Source organism: Grammomys surdaster, unplaced genomic scaffold, assembly GCF_004785775.1.
Source record: "Grammomys surdaster isolate TR1022 unplaced genomic scaffold, NIH_TR_1.0 129, whole genome shotgun sequence".
Taxonomy (NCBI): Eukaryota; Metazoa; Chordata; class Mammalia; order Rodentia; family Muridae; genus Grammomys; species Grammomys surdaster.
The window spans coordinates 20,596,782-20,618,502 of NW_021604587.1; the positions used below are offsets into that span (position 1 = coordinate 20,596,782).

Sequence of the window (21,721 nt, forward strand, 5' to 3'; positions counted from 1 at the left end):
TGGAGTCCTGACATGAGGTTCAGGCTCTCAAATAGAAAGCCAGTGGTGCACATAACTAAGCAGTCTTGGTCAAGGTGTGGCCCTGCCGATAATTGATGCACCATTACCTCAGTTCCAGTCTTTCCCACAAGATAGTCTGACCAGTTGCCAAAATTGTGATCTCTCTTACTGGATGACAAAACTCTTCCTTTAGCTGGCACACACACATTTCAGCTTTTTCTTTCCCCCAGCACACAAGATTCATGGTTGAAAAGCCCAATAGCGGAAGAGGACACAAGCGCCTTCAGAACAGCTTCACACCTGCCAAGACAGTTAAATAAGTGGTTGGACGGCCCCTTACTGGCTCGGGAGTCATCATGGGCAAAATCACTCCTGGCCTTTATGCTTTCGCCACAAATACAACAGACATAGACATCCCTCTCCTTGGTGGGTCAACCTTAGATCACAAAACTTGTTACTGTCTACCAAAGTGCTTCCTGGACAACTGAGTAGGTGCCTGGCCCAGAAGCAGCGCCTGGCCAGAATCAGAACCTCAAAGGTCAGATGCGCTCTCTCCGGGTCTGGGTATTCCAGGGTCACCCTGGAGCCAGCAAAGGTCTCCCCAAATGCACACACTGGGTACCTTCTCAGAACCCCGTGGCTAAAAGAAGTACCTCGCAGCAGGAGGGCAGACTTCCGGGAGGAAGCAGGCGTCCTCCTATTGGCGACGGCCTCGTGACGTCACCATATCGCGACTGCGGGGGGAGGGGATCTATTTCCCTTGGAAGAGTTAAGTGCTTGTTACGGTACTGGCTGTGGCTTCTCCGCCCGCCCCTTTAGACCTTCGGCCCCGCAGGCTAAGGCTGACAGCGCAGGAAGCCGGACAAGTCCGGCTGCAACGACCAGGTAAGCTGAGGCTAGGCCAGCACAGAGGGAGGTAAACTGGACTTTGGAAGCCGAGTGGCCGACCTCGGTTCCCAGAGAGTGGAGATCAGCAGGGTCTCACGCACGGCACTGCGCCTCAAGCTGCCCATTCCTGTACTGTTTGCTAAGGGACCCTTGTGCTGTGAATCATAGTGATTCTTACAAAAACAACAGTGCCCCCTTGCCAGGTGACTTTACCTCGTGAAGCCTCGGGGCTGCTTTCTATTCTTTGGTGATTGTCATAAAGATAGAATGAAACAACCTGTGAGCGCCCGTCACAGGTTCACCAGGTTCACCATCGTTGAAGCACAATCAGCGGGGTTTAGAGTTATCAGAGGGCAGGTGTTCAGCTTTATCTCTGAGGCCATGACCATGAGCTGGTAGCAGTTAGGGCCTGAAAGGAGTAGTAGGCTGGGTTGAAACTAGATTATCTTGCTTGGGAAGTATCTTGCTTTTGAATTAAGAACTTCAATGTCAGCCGGGCGGTGGTGGCGCACGCCTTTAATCCCAGCACTCGGGAGGCAGAGGCAGGCGGATTTCTGAGTTCGAGGCCAGCCTGGTCTACAGAGTGAGTTCCAGGACAGCCCGGACTATAAAGAGAAACCCTGTCTCGAAAAACCAAAAAAAAAAAAAAAAAAAAAGAACTTCAATGTCATCTAGACATGGATTCAAATACCAGTTTTCTTTTAGCTCTATGACCCTTGAACTTCAGGCAAACCAAACCCCTTACCCTATACAAGTCTTGGCTCGTTCATCTGTAAAATTGGGCCAGCAACACCTGCCAGCCACAGTCAAGAAAATTATAACAGACATCATAAGTGGAACACTTGACTTTCCCCGGGACAGTACTGTCATTTTATTGTACGGTGTGACTGATCACATATGCTGGGACAGCCTTTGGACTGTGGCATGGTGGTACTTGTATAAAACGACAGAGCAGGAAATGGAAAGCCTTTGGTTTTCTGGCCAGACTTGGAAGCTGTCACTGTGGTGATCCAGAACAGGGTAGGCTGGCAAAACCAGATGAGGACCAAGAGCCCAGGACTGAGAAAGCTATGTCTCGCAGTCTCTCTCATTTTTTTAAATTTATTTTTATTTTATTTTTTGGTTTTCCAAGACAGGGTTTCTCTGTGTAGTCCTGGCTATCCTGAAACTCACTCTGTAGACCAGGCTGGCCTTGAACTCGGAAATCCTCCTGCCTCTGCCTCCCAGGTGCTGGGATTAAAGGCATGCACCACCACCACCGCCTGACTTCGTTTTTAGTATAAAGATATGTGTGTGTGCGCCTTAGTTTTTAAGACAGAATTTTTCATTGCCCTGGAACTCTTCAATTAGACTAGACTGGCTGGCTAGCAAGCCCCAGGAAGCTACCTGTCTCCACCTCCCCAGCACTGGGGTTACAAGCATAGACCACTGTGTACAAACTTTTTTACATGGGTTCTAGGGATTTAACTCATCTTCATGCTTTCAGTGGATGCACTTTACCAACCATGCTGTCTTCCTAGCCCCATACTGGTTTTAAAAGCAAAATATCTAGAAGGGAGAGGACTCTGATAAGGAATGAAGAGCAGACCTAGATTAAGACAAAGTAAGGGAGTGGGTGGTGATATGGAGTGTGGGTTAGCTGGGGTGTAGCTCAAGCTAGCGTGTGCCTTCCAGGCTGGCACCTATACCATAAAAACAAAAGGAACACGAGAATGAAGCTTAACTTTGGATGGAGCTTCGAACTCAAAGCAGGCCCTGGACTTTTTTTGATAATATCCAAGATATCATCTTGGATCTGAGGCCAGCCACTTCCCAAAGTTGATCATCACTAGGCTCTTCCAAGAAATGAAAAGTCAAGCCCCTTGCATCTTCCATCAGTTTAGTGAACAGGGTAGTGCAAGCCTGTGTTCACACACAGCAGCAACAGTGTAGGCTCAGTAGTGAAAGAGGCAGACATTGGTACTGAACCCAGGGAGATGGCTGAGTAGTGTGTGAGGCCAAGTATCCAGCCTCTTGGTATCCTGAGTCTCCCTGTGTACCAACAGCAGAAACTGGTACCTACTAGAGGGGATGGAGGGCAGCTCCTAAGCCAAGGTAAGCTGGTAGGGGTTCTAGCTTGAGCATGTGAGCAGAAGAAAGTGTTTAAGTCAGAGGGCAACGGGACCAATCAAGTAGTTTTTAAAAGTTGCATGAGGTAGCTGGGAAGCCATTTCTAGCAATAGCCATTTGCCTAACTTGGGCTGATTCCTAGTCCTGCAATTTTAGCCTTCCTCAGTTAAGGAGGACTTCCTCTAAAAGCTAGATAGAGGTAGCGGCCTGGCCATCTTCATAACATCATCTCAACATCTAGGGCTTGTGTACATCAGTCGCTCACATCTATTACCCCAGCATGCAAGACGACAGGTCTGAGTTGGCCTGCTGTGTTTTCCACTTGCCTGCAGCAGTGGGAACTTCCAGGAAACACTGGTTGAGAAAAGCCTGGCATGGTCATCTGTACTCTGACTTTTTGAAGTATAACAGGTAAAACAATATCAAGCACTTCCCAAGTGGCATGCTGGGTATGATTGATGGGGCAAAGGAATGAAAGGATCTTCTTGAAGGTTCTACAGTCCTTCTGTCTCCTGTGGCTTGCTTCTTCCTTCCAGGCTTTGATGCTGGGCTCTGGTAGAAGGAGGTTGTTCTCAGCTCTGCTGCAGGTTCAGAAGAAGCCCTGTCAACCCTCCAGAAACATGAGACTGGTACAGTTCCAGGCACCTCACCTGGAAGAGCCTCACCTGGGCCTGGAGTCAGGGATTGGTGGGGGAGTTGTAGACTTAAATGCTTTTGACCCGACACTCCCCAAGACAATGGTGCAGTTCCTGGAGCAGGGAGAGACTACCCTTTCAGTAGCAAGAAGGTAAGTAAGTAGGTAGTCTTGACCTAATTCCCCTCCCTCTTCCCTCTCTTCTCCTGCCCTGAGAATCAGAACCAGCAGGTAGCTTTTCTGCAAAGGAGCAGGGGGATCCCACTGTCCTTTCATTTGTTCTTTTAGTAAAGAGCTAACAGGAATATAAATCTTCTCATTTTTGAGAGAGGGTCTTGCTATGTAGCCCAGACGGGCTTTGAACCGGAGAGCATTCTGCCTTAACTCCTTGAATGCAAGGACTGAATTAGAGGTGTATATGACCATACCTTATATAACAACACTTTCAGTTTACAGAGAGGGAAACTGAGGTTCAGGGAGGGTTATTAATTTATTTGATTGTGTAGTCAGGACCTTTATTATACTGCCTTCTGAGAAGCTAAGTCCCTCCCATTGGAGGAACCTGGCACAAGGCCCTAAGAGAACCCTCTTGGGAAGATGGCATGGTTTAGACCATTAAAGAGATTCCTAAGTTTGTGCTAGATTAACTGGGAGTGACCCTGAAGCCAGTCATGTAATAATCAGTCTAAAGAGTCAAACAGTAGTTTAAAAGCACTTTAGAAAGTGTTTTCACCCAGCAGAGTAGCAGAAATAGAAATGTTTGACAGCACAGTGTCACAGAGCACTGTAATCCCAAATGGTCATTTTCTTAAAAGTTAGAAACCACTTCCTTTCCTGTTATTGGAACCAAGTGTGTGTTGACAGTGTAGGATAGCAGTCATGAGGAGGAGGATGCCTTTAATCCCAGTAATCAGGAGGCAGAGGCATGTGGATCTCAAGGCCAGCCTAGTCTACAGTGAGTTCCAGGCTATACAGAGAAACCCTGTCTCAAAGAAAACAAAAGGGAGGAGAACTTTGTTTGCTAGTGGAACACCAAATATATGTTAAAATGCATAACATACTCTATCATTCATTTACAAGGCCGTGAGATGAGAAGGGTGTTCCACTGCAGCTGGTATGAGCTATGCAGGACACAGGAGTTGTCTCCAGGATGGGACACAGTGACTGAAAGGGGTAGGGAGACCTTTCAGACACCCCCATGTGTACCCTTCACATGCTTCTACATGAGCAACAGTCACCCCAGTGGGGAGGAAAGGAACACCTGATGAATATCACTGTGCTTTGCCATAAAAGGACTCTTTTACACTGATAAGTGAAAGATCTAGAAAATGCAAAAAACAAAAGTCACAACTGCTGAGGGATCTCCCCAGCCTCCTCTGGGATTTCCGACCTGTTCCAACTAGCCCCTCTCCTGCTTGATCTCTACAGAGCCCTGGCTACCCAGCTGCCAGTCATCCCTCGGTCACAGGTGACCTTCTTGGCTCCTGTCACCCGGCCAGACAAGGTGATATGTGTAGGCTTGAATTATGCAGACCACTGCCAAGAACAGAATGTGCGGGTGCCCAAGAATCCCATCATCTTCAGCAAGTTCTCCAGCTCTATTGTGGGGCCTTATGATGAGATCGTCCTCCCACCAGAGAGTAAGGTTAGTGCTCCTCCAAGGTCACTGGACTCCAGCATAGAGTCATCTCCTTAGAGCAGTGGTTCTCACTCTTCCTAGTGCCGCACCCCTTTAATATAGTTCATGTTGTAGTGACCTCCAACTAGAAAATTATTTTGTCTCTACTTAATTTTGCCTTTATGAATTGTAATGTAAATATCCCATATGCAAGAATATCTGTGACCCAAAGGTTGAGAACAGTTGTCTTAAGGGAACTTGTCACTCAGTAATATACTACTCTAGAGAAGATTATACTGTACTAACACAGCCTCAAGGTATAGGTAACAGGAGGAATTAAACTCTCATGTTCCCCAATTACAAAAGTAATTTCTACAATGAAAGTAAATTAATAATCTTAGGTAGATAAAGCCACCAGTATTCCTGCTGCCCACACTTTGGTATGTACATTTTGCTTCAACGTTCTCCCAGCGTTGTTTGCTCAGCTGTGTCTCTTCTGTGCATGCTCCAAGCTAGCTGGTTCCTAAGCCGGGTGATTTTCCTCTGCTGGGATTGCAGATGTATGCTGCTGCATCCAGCTTTTCATTTGCATTCTAGGAACTGAATTTGAGTCATCAGGCTTCTGTGGCCAGCACCTTTACCTGCTGAACCATCTCCCCAGCCCTCCCTCTGTGCTTTTAGTATTTACTTGAATTTCTCCTTTCTCCTCTTACTCAATATAGATGAACCCAGTTTGGCCAGTAGACCCATCCTGCTGGCTTCCATTCCCTTTTGAACACATCTTTACTTTCTGGCCTTTGCTGAAGGCTCTTTTGTGCTTCCTCCTGCACTAGTTAGCCATTTCTCTGAGGAGCTTGCTTCCTTTAGTGGCATAGATAGCACAGGCTAGCACCTGGGTTCAGGTGAACTTCTGCTAGTTCTCATTACTATGAACAACAGCCAAAGAGTAAATTGTAAGTTCTTTCGGTTGCATTGTGATCACTTGCAGAGGCTGGCATTTGTTCACATTTTGTAGCCATGTCCATTTCTTCTTGAGTTGCTTATTTAAGCCCCTTAAACACATTTATTCCAGGATCTTAGTCTTATTTAAATGAATTAATGCATTATAGCACATACATAGTATCAGGCACACAGAGCTTATTATGGTCTGCAAGTCACACCCACATTATTCACTTCACCCTACAGCCTCTGTAGCTCACTTGTCCTCCCTCACTTTGCAGGAAGTTGACTGGGAGGTGGAGATGGCTGTGGTCATTGGAAAGAAAGGCAAACACATCAAGGTGAGGTAGAAGGGGGCTCCCAGACCAGGGAGGAGCAGCAGTCCCAGATCCCGCCTCTGCTAGTCCTGACCATCCCCCAACACACTGGGGCTGTCTTAAGACTGGAACACTGGGCTTTCACTAGCCCTGGTGCTAATGTGTGATAATGGCTTTGAGATTCTTTGTTCTAGAGGTTGTGTCACCTGTGATGTAACCTTATCTGGCCAAATCTCCTGTCCCAATAGGCCACAGATGTCATGGCTCACGTGGCTGGCTTCACTGTGGCTCATGATGTGAGTGCTCGGGACTGGCAAATGAGAAATGGAAAGCAGTGGTTACTGGGAAAAACTTTTGATACTTTCTGCCCCCTGGGCCCTGCCTTGGTTACCAAGGATACCATAGCAGGTAGGTCACTGGTCTTTGTGGTTTGTGCCCTCCAATGTGCAATACCTTTGAATGTCAGGACAAAACGGTGCTCCAACAAGGACTATGGTTACAGCTATACACAGAGTTGCAGTGTTACTACTGTTCCCAGCCTCAGCCGTGAGATAGCTCTCTGTACAGCTTCCTTCCAGAGCCTCTTGGAGGGAACACAGCTGTAGCTGCTGTGAAACTACATCCATAAATGAACTACAACCAAGACAGCACTTGGGAGAAGGGCTTCCTCCACCTGCCTCCATCTGGAATAGTCCTTAAGCTGGAAGGAGTAAGACTGGCTGTTGAGAATGGTGGGGAACGGCCATGATGAAACCTGTTCATTTTCTGTAAGGGAGATAGAGCACCAATAGGACCTCACACATCCTCTGTGCATGCATCCATGGGGCTTGGCATGGCTTCATGGATGAGCTCCTCAGCATAGCAGTGCCTCAGAAGCTGTATTCCAGCTGCTCTCAGGGGTGCAGGATAGCTGCTCTATGTCCCTGTCACTTTGGAGATGTTGAGTCATTTTAGATCTATAATTATCAGCCTCTGCTGTGGATTGATGCCTGCTTTTTCCTATTTTATTTTCCTATTTATTTTACTGTGAAATATGTTAAATATGTAGAGAACTAGATAGTATAATTCATAACTAAATGAATGTACTATTTTTTTTAAATTTTATGTATGTGAGTACGTTCAGATACACTAGAAGAGGGCATTAGATCCCATTACAGATGGTTGTGAGCTATCATGTGGATGTTGGGAATTGAACTCAGGACCCCTGGAAGAGCAGCCAGTGCTACTGAGCCATCTCTCTAGCCCACTGAACGTACTATTTTTAAAACACTTTTTGTATATGTATATGTGCACACCATGGCCCATGGATGGAGGTCAGAGGTCAATCTGCAAGAGTGGTTCTCTTCCTGGGTTCATATAGGTCCGAGGAATTAAAACTCAGGCCCCAAGACAGTAAGTGACTCTACCTGTGAACCATCTCACCTGGCCTGCATGCCCATTTTTAAAGGCAAATCTCTCAGCTGTTTTTCTCCCTGTTTAGAAACTTTAGGGTGACCCTCCTTTCCTCACTTGATGCAGGAATTCAGGGGACCAGTCTGTCCAGGAAGTCCCAGGGTAAAGTGCTAACCAGGCTGGGTAGACATGCTCCCAAAGTTTCCTTTTTCCTTTAGGGCTGGGTGTTGGGCATGGATAACCCCAGTGTTAATTCTGAATTCCAGACCCACACAATTTAAAGATCTCCTGCCGACTGAACGGGGAGGTAGTTCAGAGCAGCAACACCAACCAGATGGTGTTCAAGACTGAGGACCTGATAGCCTGGGTCTCCCAGTAAGTGGACGGGACCTGTCAGAGCCAGCCCCACCAGCAGCTAAGCCTACTCTCAGCCCACGGTCTCACTTGACCCTCTGCCCCCCTAGGTTTGTCACTCTTTACCCAGGAGACGTCCTCCTGACTGGGACGCCTCCAGGTGTTGGCATGTTTAGGAAGCCTCCTGTCTTCCTCAAGGTAAGTTAGTTTAGAAGGGGAAATGTTGGAAAGATGAGAGCTAGGAGGCCTGTAAAGATTGAAGCGTCTGGAGGGGCATGTTCAGGAGCCAAAGGCTAAAAGCCCTGTGGCCTACTGTGTTACAGAAGGGTGATGAAGTCCAGTGTGAGATTGAAGAACTTGGTGTTATCATCAACAAGGTGGAGTGATGGTGTCCCTCCAACCACTGGACTTGACACAAGGTGGGACTTCTGCTCCCACCCAGCTAACTGCTGGCCCTGCCCACTTGAGGCCGCTCTTAGGTAGGCCTTGGAAATAAATTTTCTCTCAAAGTTGCAGCCTAATTTCTACTGTCTTTTAGCCACACACTATTCCCCCACCTCCTGTCCCTGAAGGTGGGCTGTTTCACAGGGCTGAGTAACGAGAGAGCGGATATTGGACACATACTTCAGGCTTAGGGAAGAAACTAACCTTGTCTATTATTACACCAAATGATGAGCTAATACAGGCTTTGTTAAGTTCAGCTTAGCTGTGTCCTGACCAGAACACACATACTTAAGTTCTAGGCTGACAAGTCCCATCAGGTTCCACTCTCTGGTTTTAACTGCAGATGAATTGTCGGATAAATTGTTCCAGCTTGTCCTGATTGTCCCGGTTGGCAAATGTAGGGGACAGGTGGAGCTGGGGTCCTGTAGGGCTGGGCATCTGCTGTAGTACCTAAACCACAAGATGGATTGTAAGCACCCTTGCTGAGGGGACAGTGCCACAGGCCCAAGCTTGTCCCCCTAAAACCTACAGTGATGCCTCAGTGCCTAAGTGTGATGCTTCTATAGTAGTAGTAGGGGAAGACAATCCTTTGTGAATCAGGAAGGCAGGAAAACCATCTACTCTGGCATTCATTAGGATGCCAGATCCCGTGCCCATTGGAGAGGGGAACAATATGGTTCCCCTGAGCAGTTCCAGCAGACCAAGGTGCTGAGGGTGACGTCAGGGACAGGATGGTGATATGGCCTCTTACCCCCAGGTCTTTGAATGTCCAGATTGCACTGATAGCGAGGTTTGGGTCTGCACACTCTGGAGGGAAGAGAGACAATAAAAGCTCTGAGGCAGCCAGGGAGCCACCAGACAGGACTTCCTCCTTTAAGAGGAAGATCAGCTAGGGCCTACATAGGCCCAAAGACTTCCCTGGAGTCAGGCAGCCACTTCCCAGCAGGGGGCAGCAATCCCCAGCAAACCTACCCCTAGGGAGCCTGGGATAGGGGTTGGAACTCACCAAAGATCCCTTCTTCCTGGGCACAGGCCTGTAAAAACTGGAACAACTTCTCTGAGTAGCCCACCTCTGCAGGAGAGATTAAGCCTAGACCTCAACTCTGAGACTGAGCCCCACCCTCAACACTGCCAGGGGAGTGTTCAGGGCCTTACCTGAATCTGGCAGCTGCCCCACATGGAGGAAGGTGGCCGCCTGTGCGAAGGCCTTGAGTATGGGACTGAGCAGGCGGCAGAGGAAGAGGAAGAAGTCAGGGCAGCGGGACTGCTGGCTAAGCTGCAGAGAGACCTGAGTGAGCAAGATGGGCCCCTATGCACCTTACCTCCTCCACCTGCCTCCCCAGGTAGCTTCTCCCCACACACCCTGAAGCAGCGGCCCCCTGGCTCCTCGAAGTCATCACTCTCACTGTCAGTAAAGTCCCCACTTGGCTTCCACAGCAGCTTTGCACTCAGATGCTGTCTTCCTGTGTCACAGGCTGGCCGGGAGCCTGGGGTCTATGGGAGAGTTATTGGTCTGGTCCCTGGTAAGGCTGGGCAGGAAGCAGCTCTACAGCCCTCATACCTGGTCTTGGCAGGTCAAAGAAAGTCTGGGAAGCCCAAAAGGCTCTTCAGAGCTACTTGGGCCAAATACCCAAGCTCACTAAGAAATGTGGAAGCAGACAGTATGGAGAGAACCTTAGAGCTACACATACCAAGGTGGCATGAGACACATGTGCCCAGTGCAGGCAGGCTTTCATGTGCCAGGTCAATAGCAGTACACTCTCAGAGCACACTTGGGTCAGAGGAGCAGCCCAGGACACTGGCACTTGGGTGGGAGCATACCTCCTCAGCAACCAGGAGCCCACACTGGATGAGCCGGTCCAGCACTTCCTGACAGTAGCAGTAGGAAGACTGGCAGGGCTGTAGGAAGAGAAGCACCAATGCCTTTCAGAGAACACCCATGGGGGGAAGGGGCTGCTGGCAGAATCCTGAAGAGGTAGGAGGCCAAGATCACTACCACAGGAGGTCATAAGGACAAGTCCTAGGGTCCTGCTAACCTAGGGGAGGGGGTCTGACCTGGGGTAGCAGTAGGTCTTGAGGTAGCAGGTGCAGCAGCAGTAGGATCTGGCGGTACAGTTCATTCTGACTCAGGAGCTCTATGCCCTGAAGTTCCCAGGGCCCCTCAGGTGGTACTCTGCCTGCCAGCAACCCTCGCACTGCACAGGCTGGCAGAGAAGATGGCTTAAGAAGGGGACCTTTTCCCTCTCCCCTGCACATGCACCCCAACCCTGCTGATCCCACTGACTCACCACCCACAGCTTCGCTCAGGAAGGTGGGCAGCAATTCCATACTCAAGCGTGCCAGATGTGTGAGGCCTGGGCCAGGCCGTGGCACCACCACCAGGTCCCCTTGGTGGACACGCAGCAGAACCACGTGTGCCCTTAATAGGCTCAGCGTATGTTGGGCCAGGCACCGCAGCTGCCCAGAGAAGCCCACATCAAAACCTCGGAGCAGTGTCTCCTCTGTCAGCCAGGAGAATTCCCCCAGGAGCTGTGACAGGACCACACCCTGGAGGCAAAACAGGCCTGAGCAGAGGGCCGCACCCTGCCCTTCCCTGGGCCCCACTGTACAGTGTCCTACCTTTTGGTGCTTCAGCAGCAGCAATGTTGCCATGATGGCTGTGCTCATCACTGCTGAGCTGGCCACACTGGCTGGGGACAGAGGGGAAGATGCTGACAGGGGTGGGGCCTAGAGAGGCTTGATCGCTCCTTCATCATTTGATAGGTCTTCCCAGACACACAACCCAAACTTTACCCCAGAAGGGGAAAACAGGTTCCAAGAACCAGTATTACATGCATTGTGAGCCAGACCCACCCCAATAGCATGCCAGAGTGACTGACATCTGATCAGCGAGCACCCTCTGCAGGCACATGTTGCTTCTCCACTCAGTAATCATCCCCATTTACAGCTAAGGTCAAAGGGCATCTAGGGTAAGGTTGGGTTGGATCTCACAGAGATCTGCACGGTTGCCTTTGGTTCGGACACTGAGCTTATCTGCTGTCCACTTCCCTGGATTGCCTCACTCTTCCAGTATCCCACGTGCATTATGAAGGGGGTAAGGATCAGGTGCTAGCAGCCATGGGGTCCTGACAGCTAGCCCTTTATTATCTACACAGAGAAAGTACTGTTCAAGTCACACTCCAAAAGTGCAGATCTGGGTTTCCCTCACCACTCAGAACATGCCGGCTCAGTCTTCTGACCAGAAGTTGGTCGTCGTCTTTAAGGGCCAGGAGGAGGCCAGTTGATGGGGTCCACTCCTGCTCCTTCTCAGTGTCTGGAACAACACTACTGGGATACAGACCAATCAAAGAATGAAACCAGACTAAAATGTCAGTCGAAAGCTTTCCAAAGCTATAGCTGTTTTCCCCAAGTCCTAGGAGAATTCATATAAAACCCTCCCCACTTCCATGTCTATGTGCCACCCTACATTTGGACTATACAGACATCTAGTGTTGATGTTCTTGGATAGTCAGAGTTGAAAAGCTGCCTGCCTCCCTCTGAGCCCCATACATCTGTGCTCCTTACCATTCACCTAGCACAACGGGCTGCAACAAGTGTTCCAGGGTCTGCCTGCTACCCCAGCAACTTCTAGCATTGATGGTGTATTCCTGCCCAGGATAAAGATGTGTGGTCTGCGCTTGTCACCCCCACCCTAAGAAACCTGTACACAAACCATCACCTAAGAGAAAATAGTATCCTTACAATGGCTTTGAAGGCCAAACCACCACAAAGGTTATCCCAGCCTTTCCCAACTAGTTTCATACCTGGAGGGAAAATGGCTGGGCAAGGTGCACCCGGACACAGACTCTACGGTTGCAGCCCCAGCAGTTACAGAGTCTCCGAAGGACAGCCAAAGCTCCTGTCCATAACCCTACGGGAGCCAAGTCCTGCAGGGAATGAGAGGCTGCAAAAGTATTTTCTTGGGCAAGTCTCAGGGCTGCTACCCTTTCCGCCCTCCACTCTGTTCACTGTTCCAAGTACTGTCTTTTCACCCACAGCCTCTATTGTGGGGTCTTTTGTTAAGATGTTGATGGCAAAGACCTTGGGAGACACTATAGGATAGTGATGACAGGGACAGTCCTTTAAAGACTTCATATCCCAATTTGACTTCAGCCCTAAAGGAGCCCAGCCACAGAACATATTGTGCCACTCAGAAGTGGTGTCTACTTGGACCCCAGGTCTCACATGATTCATGTTACATGGTGCATCTGGAACCAGGTCATAGGCGATGGCAACTGGTACCAGTGTGGCATCTGAGATGATGCCTGCCTGGACTGCCTGGACTACCAGTCCTAGCCAGGCCTGGCCCAGGGCGGAAAGCCTGGGCCCTGGGTACCCAGGGGGCTCTTCAAGGAAGATGAGCAGAGGCTGGCCACTAGTAAGCAGCTGTTCCACAGTCTAGAAGAGGAGAGGAAGGGTGGGCATCAAGGCGAGATCAGCAGCAGACTCCTTTACCCTCGGCCCACCCCACACATAACCACTGGGAGCACTCACTGCACGGACCACTGCCCTTGCAAGGTTGCCCTCTGAGCTGTCCAAGGAGAGGTTGGCCTCTGGGGGCAGGAAAAGTCCCCCAAGTTTCCTCAGTAGAGCTCTGTGAGCACAGGACAGAGTCTAATGAAAAGGGGCTCTGAAGGAGGGCCTGACCCCAGAGGACTACAAAGGCCTGGAAGAATCAAGGCCTGTCTGTTTAGACACTTGAAGCAGCCATGGCTCAGGGACCCATAGCCATCCTTCCATTTGAGACTGTAAGGTGGGCTGCCATAAGCTGAAAACAGGCTGAGAAGGCAAAATAACCTCCATCCCTCTTCTCCAGCTAGGGCCTCCCTCTCCCCCATCATACCTGAGAGCAGGGGAACAGGTGCGGGAGTCCAAAGCCACACGGACCACACCAAGGCCTTGGGAGAACAGTACAAAAGGCAGCAGGAACCCATCCAAGAGGGACTTGTGTGTAGAAAGGAAGACAAGTGGAGAGCCCTGCTCCAAGACAGAAGGAAATGCCCACCCTAAAAACCCATCCAAACCTCAGCATCTGCAAGTCCCAGGGCAGCAGTGAGGGAAGAAGGGCTTCTCTGCACGTTTCCCTAAGGTAAAACAGCCTTCCCACAACTTTAAGGTAATACAGTGGCTTCTTTCAATGGCTGTTGAAACTGAAGGTAGGACAGAAACCCCGGTAGAAGCAGGACTGAAATATGGCAGCCAGGTTGTTTAGAAGTGTGGATTTTCTACCAGCTGATATGGCCTGGACTCACCTGTGCTCTGGGCATCCAGACCTGATCAGGATGGTCGAGCTTACCTCCTGCGCAGCCTTATGGACCATCTTCATCTGTCCCCTGTGCAGCTGCACGTTCAGGAAGAGGCGGTTCAGGAACCACAGCAGTGCCCAGCTGAACAGCCTTGGAAGCAATGCCAGCTTGAGGTGCAGCAGGGTCACCTTCTATAAGGCTCAGCCCCTCAGCACCCCAAAAAGTTGCTCAGAACTCCTCTAAGGCAGCAACATTGTTGCCCACATAGAACAGCAAAGGAAAGTGAGTGGAGAGGTCACAACCTGCTGAATAGACAATGCTAAGTGGCTGCTAGAGCATAAAAGTCCTGATGCCACAGACCACACTTGTGAGGTAAACTCTTCCAAGACCTCAAGATGTAGCTGGCTCACATCAGACACAAATCCTGCCCCCATTATCTAAAGGGAGACCAAAGAACCATACCCTTTCCACACAGAACCCAGCCAGCCTCTATTTACCAACTACCAGGAAAGGTGGAGCAAAAGGGAAGTGATACACGGCGGGCAGGACTTGCTGCACTTGCTCATATGCCCAGTAGCGGGGACCATCTTGCTACCAAAGTACTTAACAGAAAAACTGGTGTGCAAGCAGCAAGTCCACGTCTGATGGAAGCATTAAGTGGGGCCATTCTGAGAAGCAGCAATAAGTGGGAACACTGGGAGAACTGGAGAAGGCTGTGCCCCCGTAAACACTGTACTGTAAAACCACCTTACTACTTAGGTGTACAGAGGAAGCGGGAAGCCCACTAGAATTGCAATTGGGAGCTCTGGCACACGGGGATGAGGCCTAGGCCTGAAAACCTCAACAGCGTCAAGAACTGTGACAGTGGAGGACTGGTCAGGTGTCTGGTTCTTTCACTTAAAACAGATGAGCCTGACACACAACTGTAAGCCCCCCTTCCTTGAGCAGCTTAACTCATCCTCTGGCTGCTAACCATAAACTGTATATTACAGCTCTGCAAATATATGTCCCTTCTTCTGAGCTCTTAGACCTATACAGACAACCAAGTCCTCAAGTCAGTTACTGGAACTCTTTCAATCCAAACATCCGTCCAAGGCCAATTCTCTTCTGACACTCATATACATGTTTAGGTACTAGCCCAGAAATGGATTTCCTATCTTTTTCTTGTTTCCTTTCACCACTTCCAGCCCATGAGTCAGTCCATCCGTGAGTCCCATAATTTACCACCTTAACTTCTCAGTGTACTCTTTCCAAGCCTGTCAGTCAGCTCTGCAGATGCTCAGGTCTCTGCTCTTGATCCCAAACCCATCCTTTTGCCACTTTCCACTTAAAACTCCTGAACCATTTCTACTGCCCTTAGAGTGGCCTCTACTTATTTAGCTCTGATCTGGTTCCTTTTACATCTCAAATTCTCCAGCTGCTCCCAGCTTCACTCATCAGCTTCCAACCCTGTTACAATCTTCAGTGAGCCTGGCCTTTCCTGCTCAAGGTCCTGACTCAGGCCTTTCCCTCCACAGAGACCATTTCCTCTACTTTTACTCCTGTGCCTCCAGGGCTGTCTTTCTTCCCTCCCGGCTCTAACTACAATGTCTGCCCTCCTCCTGGATATTCTGGATCTTTCCTTGTTCCTTTCTTTGACCAGCCATATCACTGTACCTCTTTAATCCCCAGTATCTAAGCATGCAGATCTGTTCTGTACGAACCCAGGGAAGGACTGCAGTAGGCTGTAGTCCATTCTGGTAAACATCAGCCAAATACTCAAGAAGACTAGTTGGTGACTTTTCAAGCCCAGCTAACATCTACTCTCCAGAAGGAGCAGAGGCCTCAACCTAAGGACATATGCCCCTCACCATAGTTACCTGAGCAAGAAGGGACAGGGTGTGGTCTGAATGTGGCCCAGAATGCGCTGTACCTCTTTCTTCACTAGGTCAGGTGCCTGGCCTTCTCCAGCTGCTCCTGGAATCCTACCCAAGAGGAGGTTCTGCACCCTGTTGAGGCCAGGGCACAGTGTTGGGCTACCAATGGTCTCCCTAGTCACTCTTCCAGTGCACAACCAGAAAAGTCTGATATAGGCCCAAACAGAAATAACATTCCAGAAGTCTTGCCCAGCCAGCCCTGCCCATCCTAACCTACAGCCTTGTCATCACTTTAAGTATCCCACAAATGCCAGACTCTGAGCTGCCTCCTCACCCAGTGTTTTCCATGATCTTCTGGGAGGTATCAGAGCTGGTGGGTATGTGCTGCTCCAGGGACCACAGGAAATAACAGAGCCTGCGAACCAGCCAGCCCCGGAACCTGGGAGAAGATGGTTTAGAAAGGGCTCCCCAGAGCCCACAGAGATCTATTCATCAGGAAGGGTCTGCACCTCAGTCTTGTGCCCCAGGACCAAGCGCTATCATCGAACAACATCAACAACAACAACAACAAAACTAAACAAACAAAAAACCCCCCAAAAAAAAACAAAACAAAGAAAGAAACCACTTGCCTGTATAGGCCTTAGTCCCACCCTTCTTCCCCAGTGAGGGGGGCACAGTGGCTTGACACCTTATAGGCAGCCCATACGTGTGCATAGAAGGAATTACAGGAGAGTAAAGCTTGCCTCCATTTGCTATGGCCCTTCTTTTTAACATTGTAGGAAAAAATGATGCCACAGAGGGCCCTTGCAACCCACCACCTGCACCAATAGCTCTGACTACCTGGTGTTTTCCTCCTTCACAAGGATCACATTGCAGAAGCCCAGATCCATTATGCTTCTGTGGAAGAGGGACTCCTGTCCAAGACCAAAGGATAGCATGTCCAAGGGTGCTTTTGCAAGTCACACTGTACCCTGTCCATCCAGCCTCTGCCTGGTGACCCTTTGAGTCTACCAGAAGGAAGGTATAGAGTATATCTCTTATGAGACATCTAACCCCAGATTGTAATGTTGGTTCAGAAAGAAAAGGGCTCCATGCTTAAAATGAATCCACTGTCCCCTTGTGTGGAGTTGCCTTCTTAGAGATAAGCACATTAAGACCCTGACAAGGGGTTTTAGCTCCTCTGGAAAAGAGAATGTACATCTTGAATCTCCTTTAGAATGCTGAGGCCTCTTGGCACCAGCATATGATATAGAAATGCAAGAGATACTGAGTGCTATGGGAGTCTGAGTTTGGGAGTACTGAGTGGACAGTATCCCCAAACTGAACAGAATCAGTGCAAATCTAGTTATATTCCAGCCTTGCGGGCATAGCCTAACTCTCCTGAGGCCTTCTATCCAACTCTCCTAAGCCACATCCCAACAATAGACGCTGGTATATCCATTCCTCTAACAGACAAGGGCATGGTACAGTGAAAGATTAGGCTTGGAAAGACATGAGGAAGGCAGCTGCCCAGGATCCTCATTCCCAGAACCAAGCCAGCAAAAGCTTCCAAGGGAGGGCCATCCCTACCATCACTTACCCAGCTCTTAGGAGTACAGGTCTGGCAGCAGCGACCCATAAAGGGGCGATACTTCCCCAGAAATGGAGTGATGGCCTCCATCTTCATCCCAAAGCCTGAGGACCAAAGGCTGGTCTGGAAAAAGGCCACAAAAGAGGTGATCAAACTCAGGGTCCTTGGCAGAGGGAGGAACACATCAGGAGTGAAGGTCACAGAGGGCCACTGGGAGAGCAAAGAGTGTGAGAGTTCCACACTACCTCTTGACCATTGTGGTTATTCCTCTGCTGGGCTTGGGGGTTGGATTTCAACAAGGTATCCATGAAGGTCTGTAAGATCAGCGAATCAATCACAGGGCTTCTCTCCACAAAAACCTGACCTAGAAAAAGGTAAAAGGATGGAATCTGATCCATAATCCAAAGACTTGTGGGGTGTAGCCAGAGTCTACCCCAAGACAGATAACACTTAAGTCATCAACAATGAGGACAACTGCCAGAAGACTGTAGGCAGTCTGATCAAATCCCTGTTACTGACCCAAGTGGTCCCTCCAGGAAGTGAGCTGTACTTGAAAAGTCAGGGGCTCCTTCAGGCCAACATGAGGAGTGGCTATCTTCCATCCACATACCCCAATGTGTTCTAACAGCAACTGGGACTGTAATGGCAACTTACGGCTCTCAGTGTAGAAGGAAAAGCCTAGGTTGGGCTGGATTATATCAGCAAGAAGCAGATACAAAGAATAAGATACTCTTTCCATAAACCTAAGTCCTGCTCAACATCCTTCTTGCAGAACCTCAGATCCATTATGCTTCTGTGGAAGAGAGACTCCTGCCCAAACAGTCCCCTACCCTGATCTTCCACCAAGTCTATGGTGGACAAACTGGCCTAATTATTTATATTCTTTTCCCCCACTCAATCACATTAACTGCAGGCTAGCCTCAGAATGCCTTCTTGAGTTTTGAGACCACAAATTTTGTTAGTTCATGTTAGTTCATGATACATCTAGATTCTTTTTCCATGAGTTCCAGGGCCCAAGGCAGCCAGAAAAGCAGCCTTGTGGAGCCCTCAGGGTTCCCATCTCACTTCCCTCACATCATCTGAAAGTTGTCCTGAGGGTAAGAGTTGCAAATAATTCATGTGTAGACCCAGCAATTCAGTGGTATGGAAAGGGCCCAGAAGAGCCAGATGCCTGTGACTTAGTTTCTAGGGGTTCCTCTGGTGCTCCTCCTCTCCCCTTGGTGCTATTTAGCACCATGAAGCCAAGCAGTAACCGGATCCTGATTGATGTACACACAGGCTCTGGAGACCTCATTTCAGATGCATTCCCTACTTTAAAAAATGTTCTCACAGCCCCATTCAGACCCTAAGCACAGAAAAGCCCAAAACCAAGGCTGCAATGTAAGGAAGCCTGCCTCCTTTGCAAGGAAGACATTTGACACTCCTCAGCCTGAGACTCCTAACCTCAAAATCTAACCCCACTGACCAATGCTATCCCTAAAAGAACAGAGTAAAAGACAAGATACAAGGCAGTTCCCATTAGCCAATTAAGCCAACTACCTAGCTCATGAAATCCAGGTCAGTTTGGGGGCATATCTCATTCTCGTTGTTTAAGACAGTGTCTTGCTATTTTGTCCAGACCAACTTTGAACTCTCCATCCTCCTTCCTCAGTTTCTCAAGCACCACTATTACAGACATGCCTGGCACACAAGATCCCTAAGTGAGGGCCACTGGCAGTCTGTGTAGATGAACACCTTTCCCCAAGGGCCAATACAGTTCACATGTATCTTCTCACCGGCTATATAATGTGCTTAAATGTTATGAATTAAGGCCAACATTTAAAAGCTGAGAACTTATTATATAAAGAGCTGGGTTTTTCAGCTGCTGCTGTAAAAATAACCTTGAGATGTGGTATCTCTGAGCAGATACCCAACAGGGCCTCGGCTGGGGAGTAGGGAGGCAGAAGCCACGTCCCTTTCATTCTGTGAGTCCTCCCACCCGCACTACACAGGTGACACTTGGTACCTGGCTCCTGTGTAGCTCATCACCAAAGGCTAAAATGCAACACACACACACACACACACACACACACACACACACACACACACCAATGTTCCTGCCCTACTAAGTAAGTAAGCGTCACAGAACTTAACTTAAAAGGCTCAGCTCCAGCAAATACCCCTACGCAAATACCCGCAAGGAAGCCCCTCGCCAAAACCAAGATGGAGGACAGGGCCTGTCTCAGAGGCGGCACCGGAAGTCCATCCTTGCCCGCTGTTCCCTGCGTCTCAGGGGCCAGAAGCCAAGCAAAGGGCAAAGTTGGGCTCTCCGGGCCCAGCAACAAGACTGCTCACCGGCCCGAGTTCCCCATTAGTCCCCACCTGACCCAAAGCCCAGCCCAGCCCAGCCTGGCCTGGTCCAATCCAGCACATGAGTCTCACGAAGCTCACCTCACACCAGCTGCCAACTCCCGCCAAACAGCCAACAGCCGCATGACTAAGCCAGCAAAGCAGGAAACCAGGCTTTGCGCATGCGCCTCAGAATCTGCGGTGACAGCCAATCAGAACGCACTCTGGGCCCGAAGCCCCAGCCCCTTGACACCCAATACGCTCAGCTGGACGCACTGCCTGTACCACGTGATCACTGCTCCCTCCACCCCCATCATCTCTCATCCACAACTCTCTGCAAGGGGTGAGAGTTTGTGGGAGAGGACATTCTGGCTGTGCAGGGGCCTGCTTGTCCTTCTAATCTGGAAGTGCGGGATGCAGAGGACCCAAGGACCGGAGGGGAGGCTTAAAAAGGGTGTGGGGAGGATAGTATACACCTTTCGTCCCGACACTCATCGGGCAGAAGCAGATGGATCTTTGTGAGTTCGAGTCTAGCATGATCTAAACAGCAAACGTGTGGCTTTGTGGGGGTATGCGCATGTGTGGTCAGAAGAGGGCATTGGATCTGGAACTGGAGTTACAAAGTAGAGGGGTCCTTCATAAGTTCTGAGAACCAAATGCCAGACTCATCACAGGTGAGAATCAATTCCCCCAAGTTATCCTTTGACTTCCTCACTCATACGCACAAAGTAAAGATATGTAACTTTTTAAACAGAGAAATTGAGCTGAGCACCAGCACTTAACCGTTCTCTGCTTCCTGCCTGGGTATGATCTGGTCAGCAGCCTCAAGGGCCTGCCTGCCATGCCTTCCCAGCCAAGATATCCAGTGCCCTCAAACTGTGAACCTCAACAAACCCTTCTTTCCTATAGTTGCTTTTTTTGTCAGGTGTTTGGGTACAGCAACAGGCAAGGTATATAAAGATGAGTGTGGTATCGTTTGAGTAATTCCTTGCTTTTGTGTTGACCCTGAGCACTCTAGGAACAAAGACCATATGAATTCCTTCATCATTTTATTGTTGCCAGCAGGCCAGCAAGAGACCAGCCTTGAAAGGTCTCCACAGGACTGGAAAGGTGACTTAGCAGTTAAGAGTTAATATTCCTCTTCCAGAGGACCTGAGTTCAGTATTCAACACCCACATCAGGTGGCTCGCAGCTGCCTGAAACTGCAGCTTCAGGGATCTGACACCCTCTTCTGGTCTCCTCAGGTAACTACATTCACATGCACATGCCCACACACATACACATAATTTTAAAATAACATTAAAAGGTAGTGCAGGCCGGGCGGTGGTGGCACACGCCTTTAATCCCAGCACTTGGGAGGCAGAGGCAGGTGGATTTCTGAGTTCGAGAGTTCGAGGCTAGCCTGGTCTACAGAGTGAGTTCCAGGACAGCCAGGGCTACACAGAGAAACCCTGTCTCGAAAAAAAAAAGGTAGTGCAATATAAAATAAATGGGGGAGATATTCCCTGCACCTCCCCACCCCATGTGACAGCCCACTGGGCTCCAGGTTCAGAGCCTGTGAGGCCATGGGCCCCACGAGCTGGCCCTTATTCCTAATCTCTGCCTCTCCTACACCTATGTTCCCCTTGAGGGTATAGCCACTGTGCTCCCTGCTTTTTTCCACTTTGTGTCCCTCAAGGCCTAAATCTGTGTCCACTCACTTCTACCAGGTTAGTGTTCTTCTAGTACACACGGGGTCCCTTTCATGTTTTGTTTGTTTGTTTGTTTGTTTGTTTTGAGGCTAGTCTCAAATTCGCCATGTAACAGCCTTGAACTCCTGATCCTTCTGTCTCTTCCTCCTCAGGAGTATCATTGCCAGCTTCAGATGTTGTATCTGGCACCTACCTGTGTTAACTGTTGTTTTGTATCATAGTGCACAGGCCACAGCAAGAAGACTCAGAAACTGAAAACAGCAAGCAAGCAAAAGGAAACCCCATTATTTAGAAGT

The 21,721-nt window shown here is 49.4% G+C and overlaps 2 protein-coding genes across 6 annotated transcripts; one reads left to right on the plus strand and one right to left on the minus strand.

The window, feature by feature from the left end:
• Positions 1 to 738: 738 nt before the first annotated feature.
• LOC114610310 (fumarylacetoacetate hydrolase domain-containing protein 2A) lies at positions 739 to 8,766 on the plus strand. Of its 2 annotated transcripts, none has more exons than XM_028754839.1 (8): positions 739 to 885; positions 3,534 to 3,784; positions 5,060 to 5,276; positions 6,470 to 6,529; positions 6,754 to 6,913; positions 8,164 to 8,272; positions 8,362 to 8,449; positions 8,575 to 8,766. In XM_028754839.1, the coding sequence occupies exons 2-8, from the start codon at positions 3,540 to 3,542 to the stop codon at positions 8,635 to 8,637; spliced, it is 942 nt and encodes a 313-aa protein (XP_028610672.1). In that variant the 5' UTR covers positions 739 to 885; positions 3,534 to 3,539; the 3' UTR covers positions 8,638 to 8,766. The 2 variants fall into 2 exon arrangements, with proteins under 2 accessions (XP_028610672.1, XP_028610677.1); XM_028754844.1 differs by lacking the exon at positions 739 to 885 and adding an exon at positions 3,330 to 3,408.
• Positions 8,767 to 8,882: 116 nt separating this feature from the next.
• Gpat2 (glycerol-3-phosphate acyltransferase 2, mitochondrial) lies at positions 8,883 to 17,773 on the minus strand. 4 transcript variants are annotated; one of them, XM_028756169.1, is made up of 21 exons: positions 17,652 to 17,773; positions 17,416 to 17,529; positions 16,677 to 16,750; positions 16,171 to 16,275; positions 15,840 to 15,968; positions 14,031 to 14,130; positions 13,578 to 13,711; positions 13,229 to 13,328; positions 12,920 to 13,132; positions 12,499 to 12,621; positions 12,260 to 12,342; positions 11,904 to 12,022; positions 11,315 to 11,385; positions 10,984 to 11,242; positions 10,751 to 10,899; positions 10,517 to 10,594; positions 10,058 to 10,189; positions 9,851 to 9,971; positions 9,702 to 9,767; positions 9,447 to 9,502; positions 8,883 to 9,145 (listed from the first exon to the last, which is right to left on the minus strand). In XM_028756169.1, exons 1-21 carry the CDS (start codon positions 17,712 to 17,714, stop codon positions 9,029 to 9,031), a joined length of 2,406 nt encoding a protein of 801 aa, XP_028612002.1. In that variant the 5' UTR covers positions 17,715 to 17,773; the 3' UTR covers positions 8,883 to 9,028. The 4 variants fall into 4 exon arrangements, with proteins under 4 accessions (XP_028612002.1, XP_028612012.1, XP_028612028.1 ...); XM_028756179.1 differs by having other exon boundaries at positions 9,029 to 9,145; positions 10,984 to 11,224; positions 17,652 to 17,714; XM_028756195.1 differs by lacking the exon at positions 12,920 to 13,132 and having other exon boundaries at positions 9,029 to 9,145; positions 10,984 to 11,224; positions 12,499 to 12,605; positions 13,213 to 13,328; positions 17,652 to 17,714.
• Between the last annotated feature and the right edge of the window lie 3,948 nt (positions 17,774 to 21,721).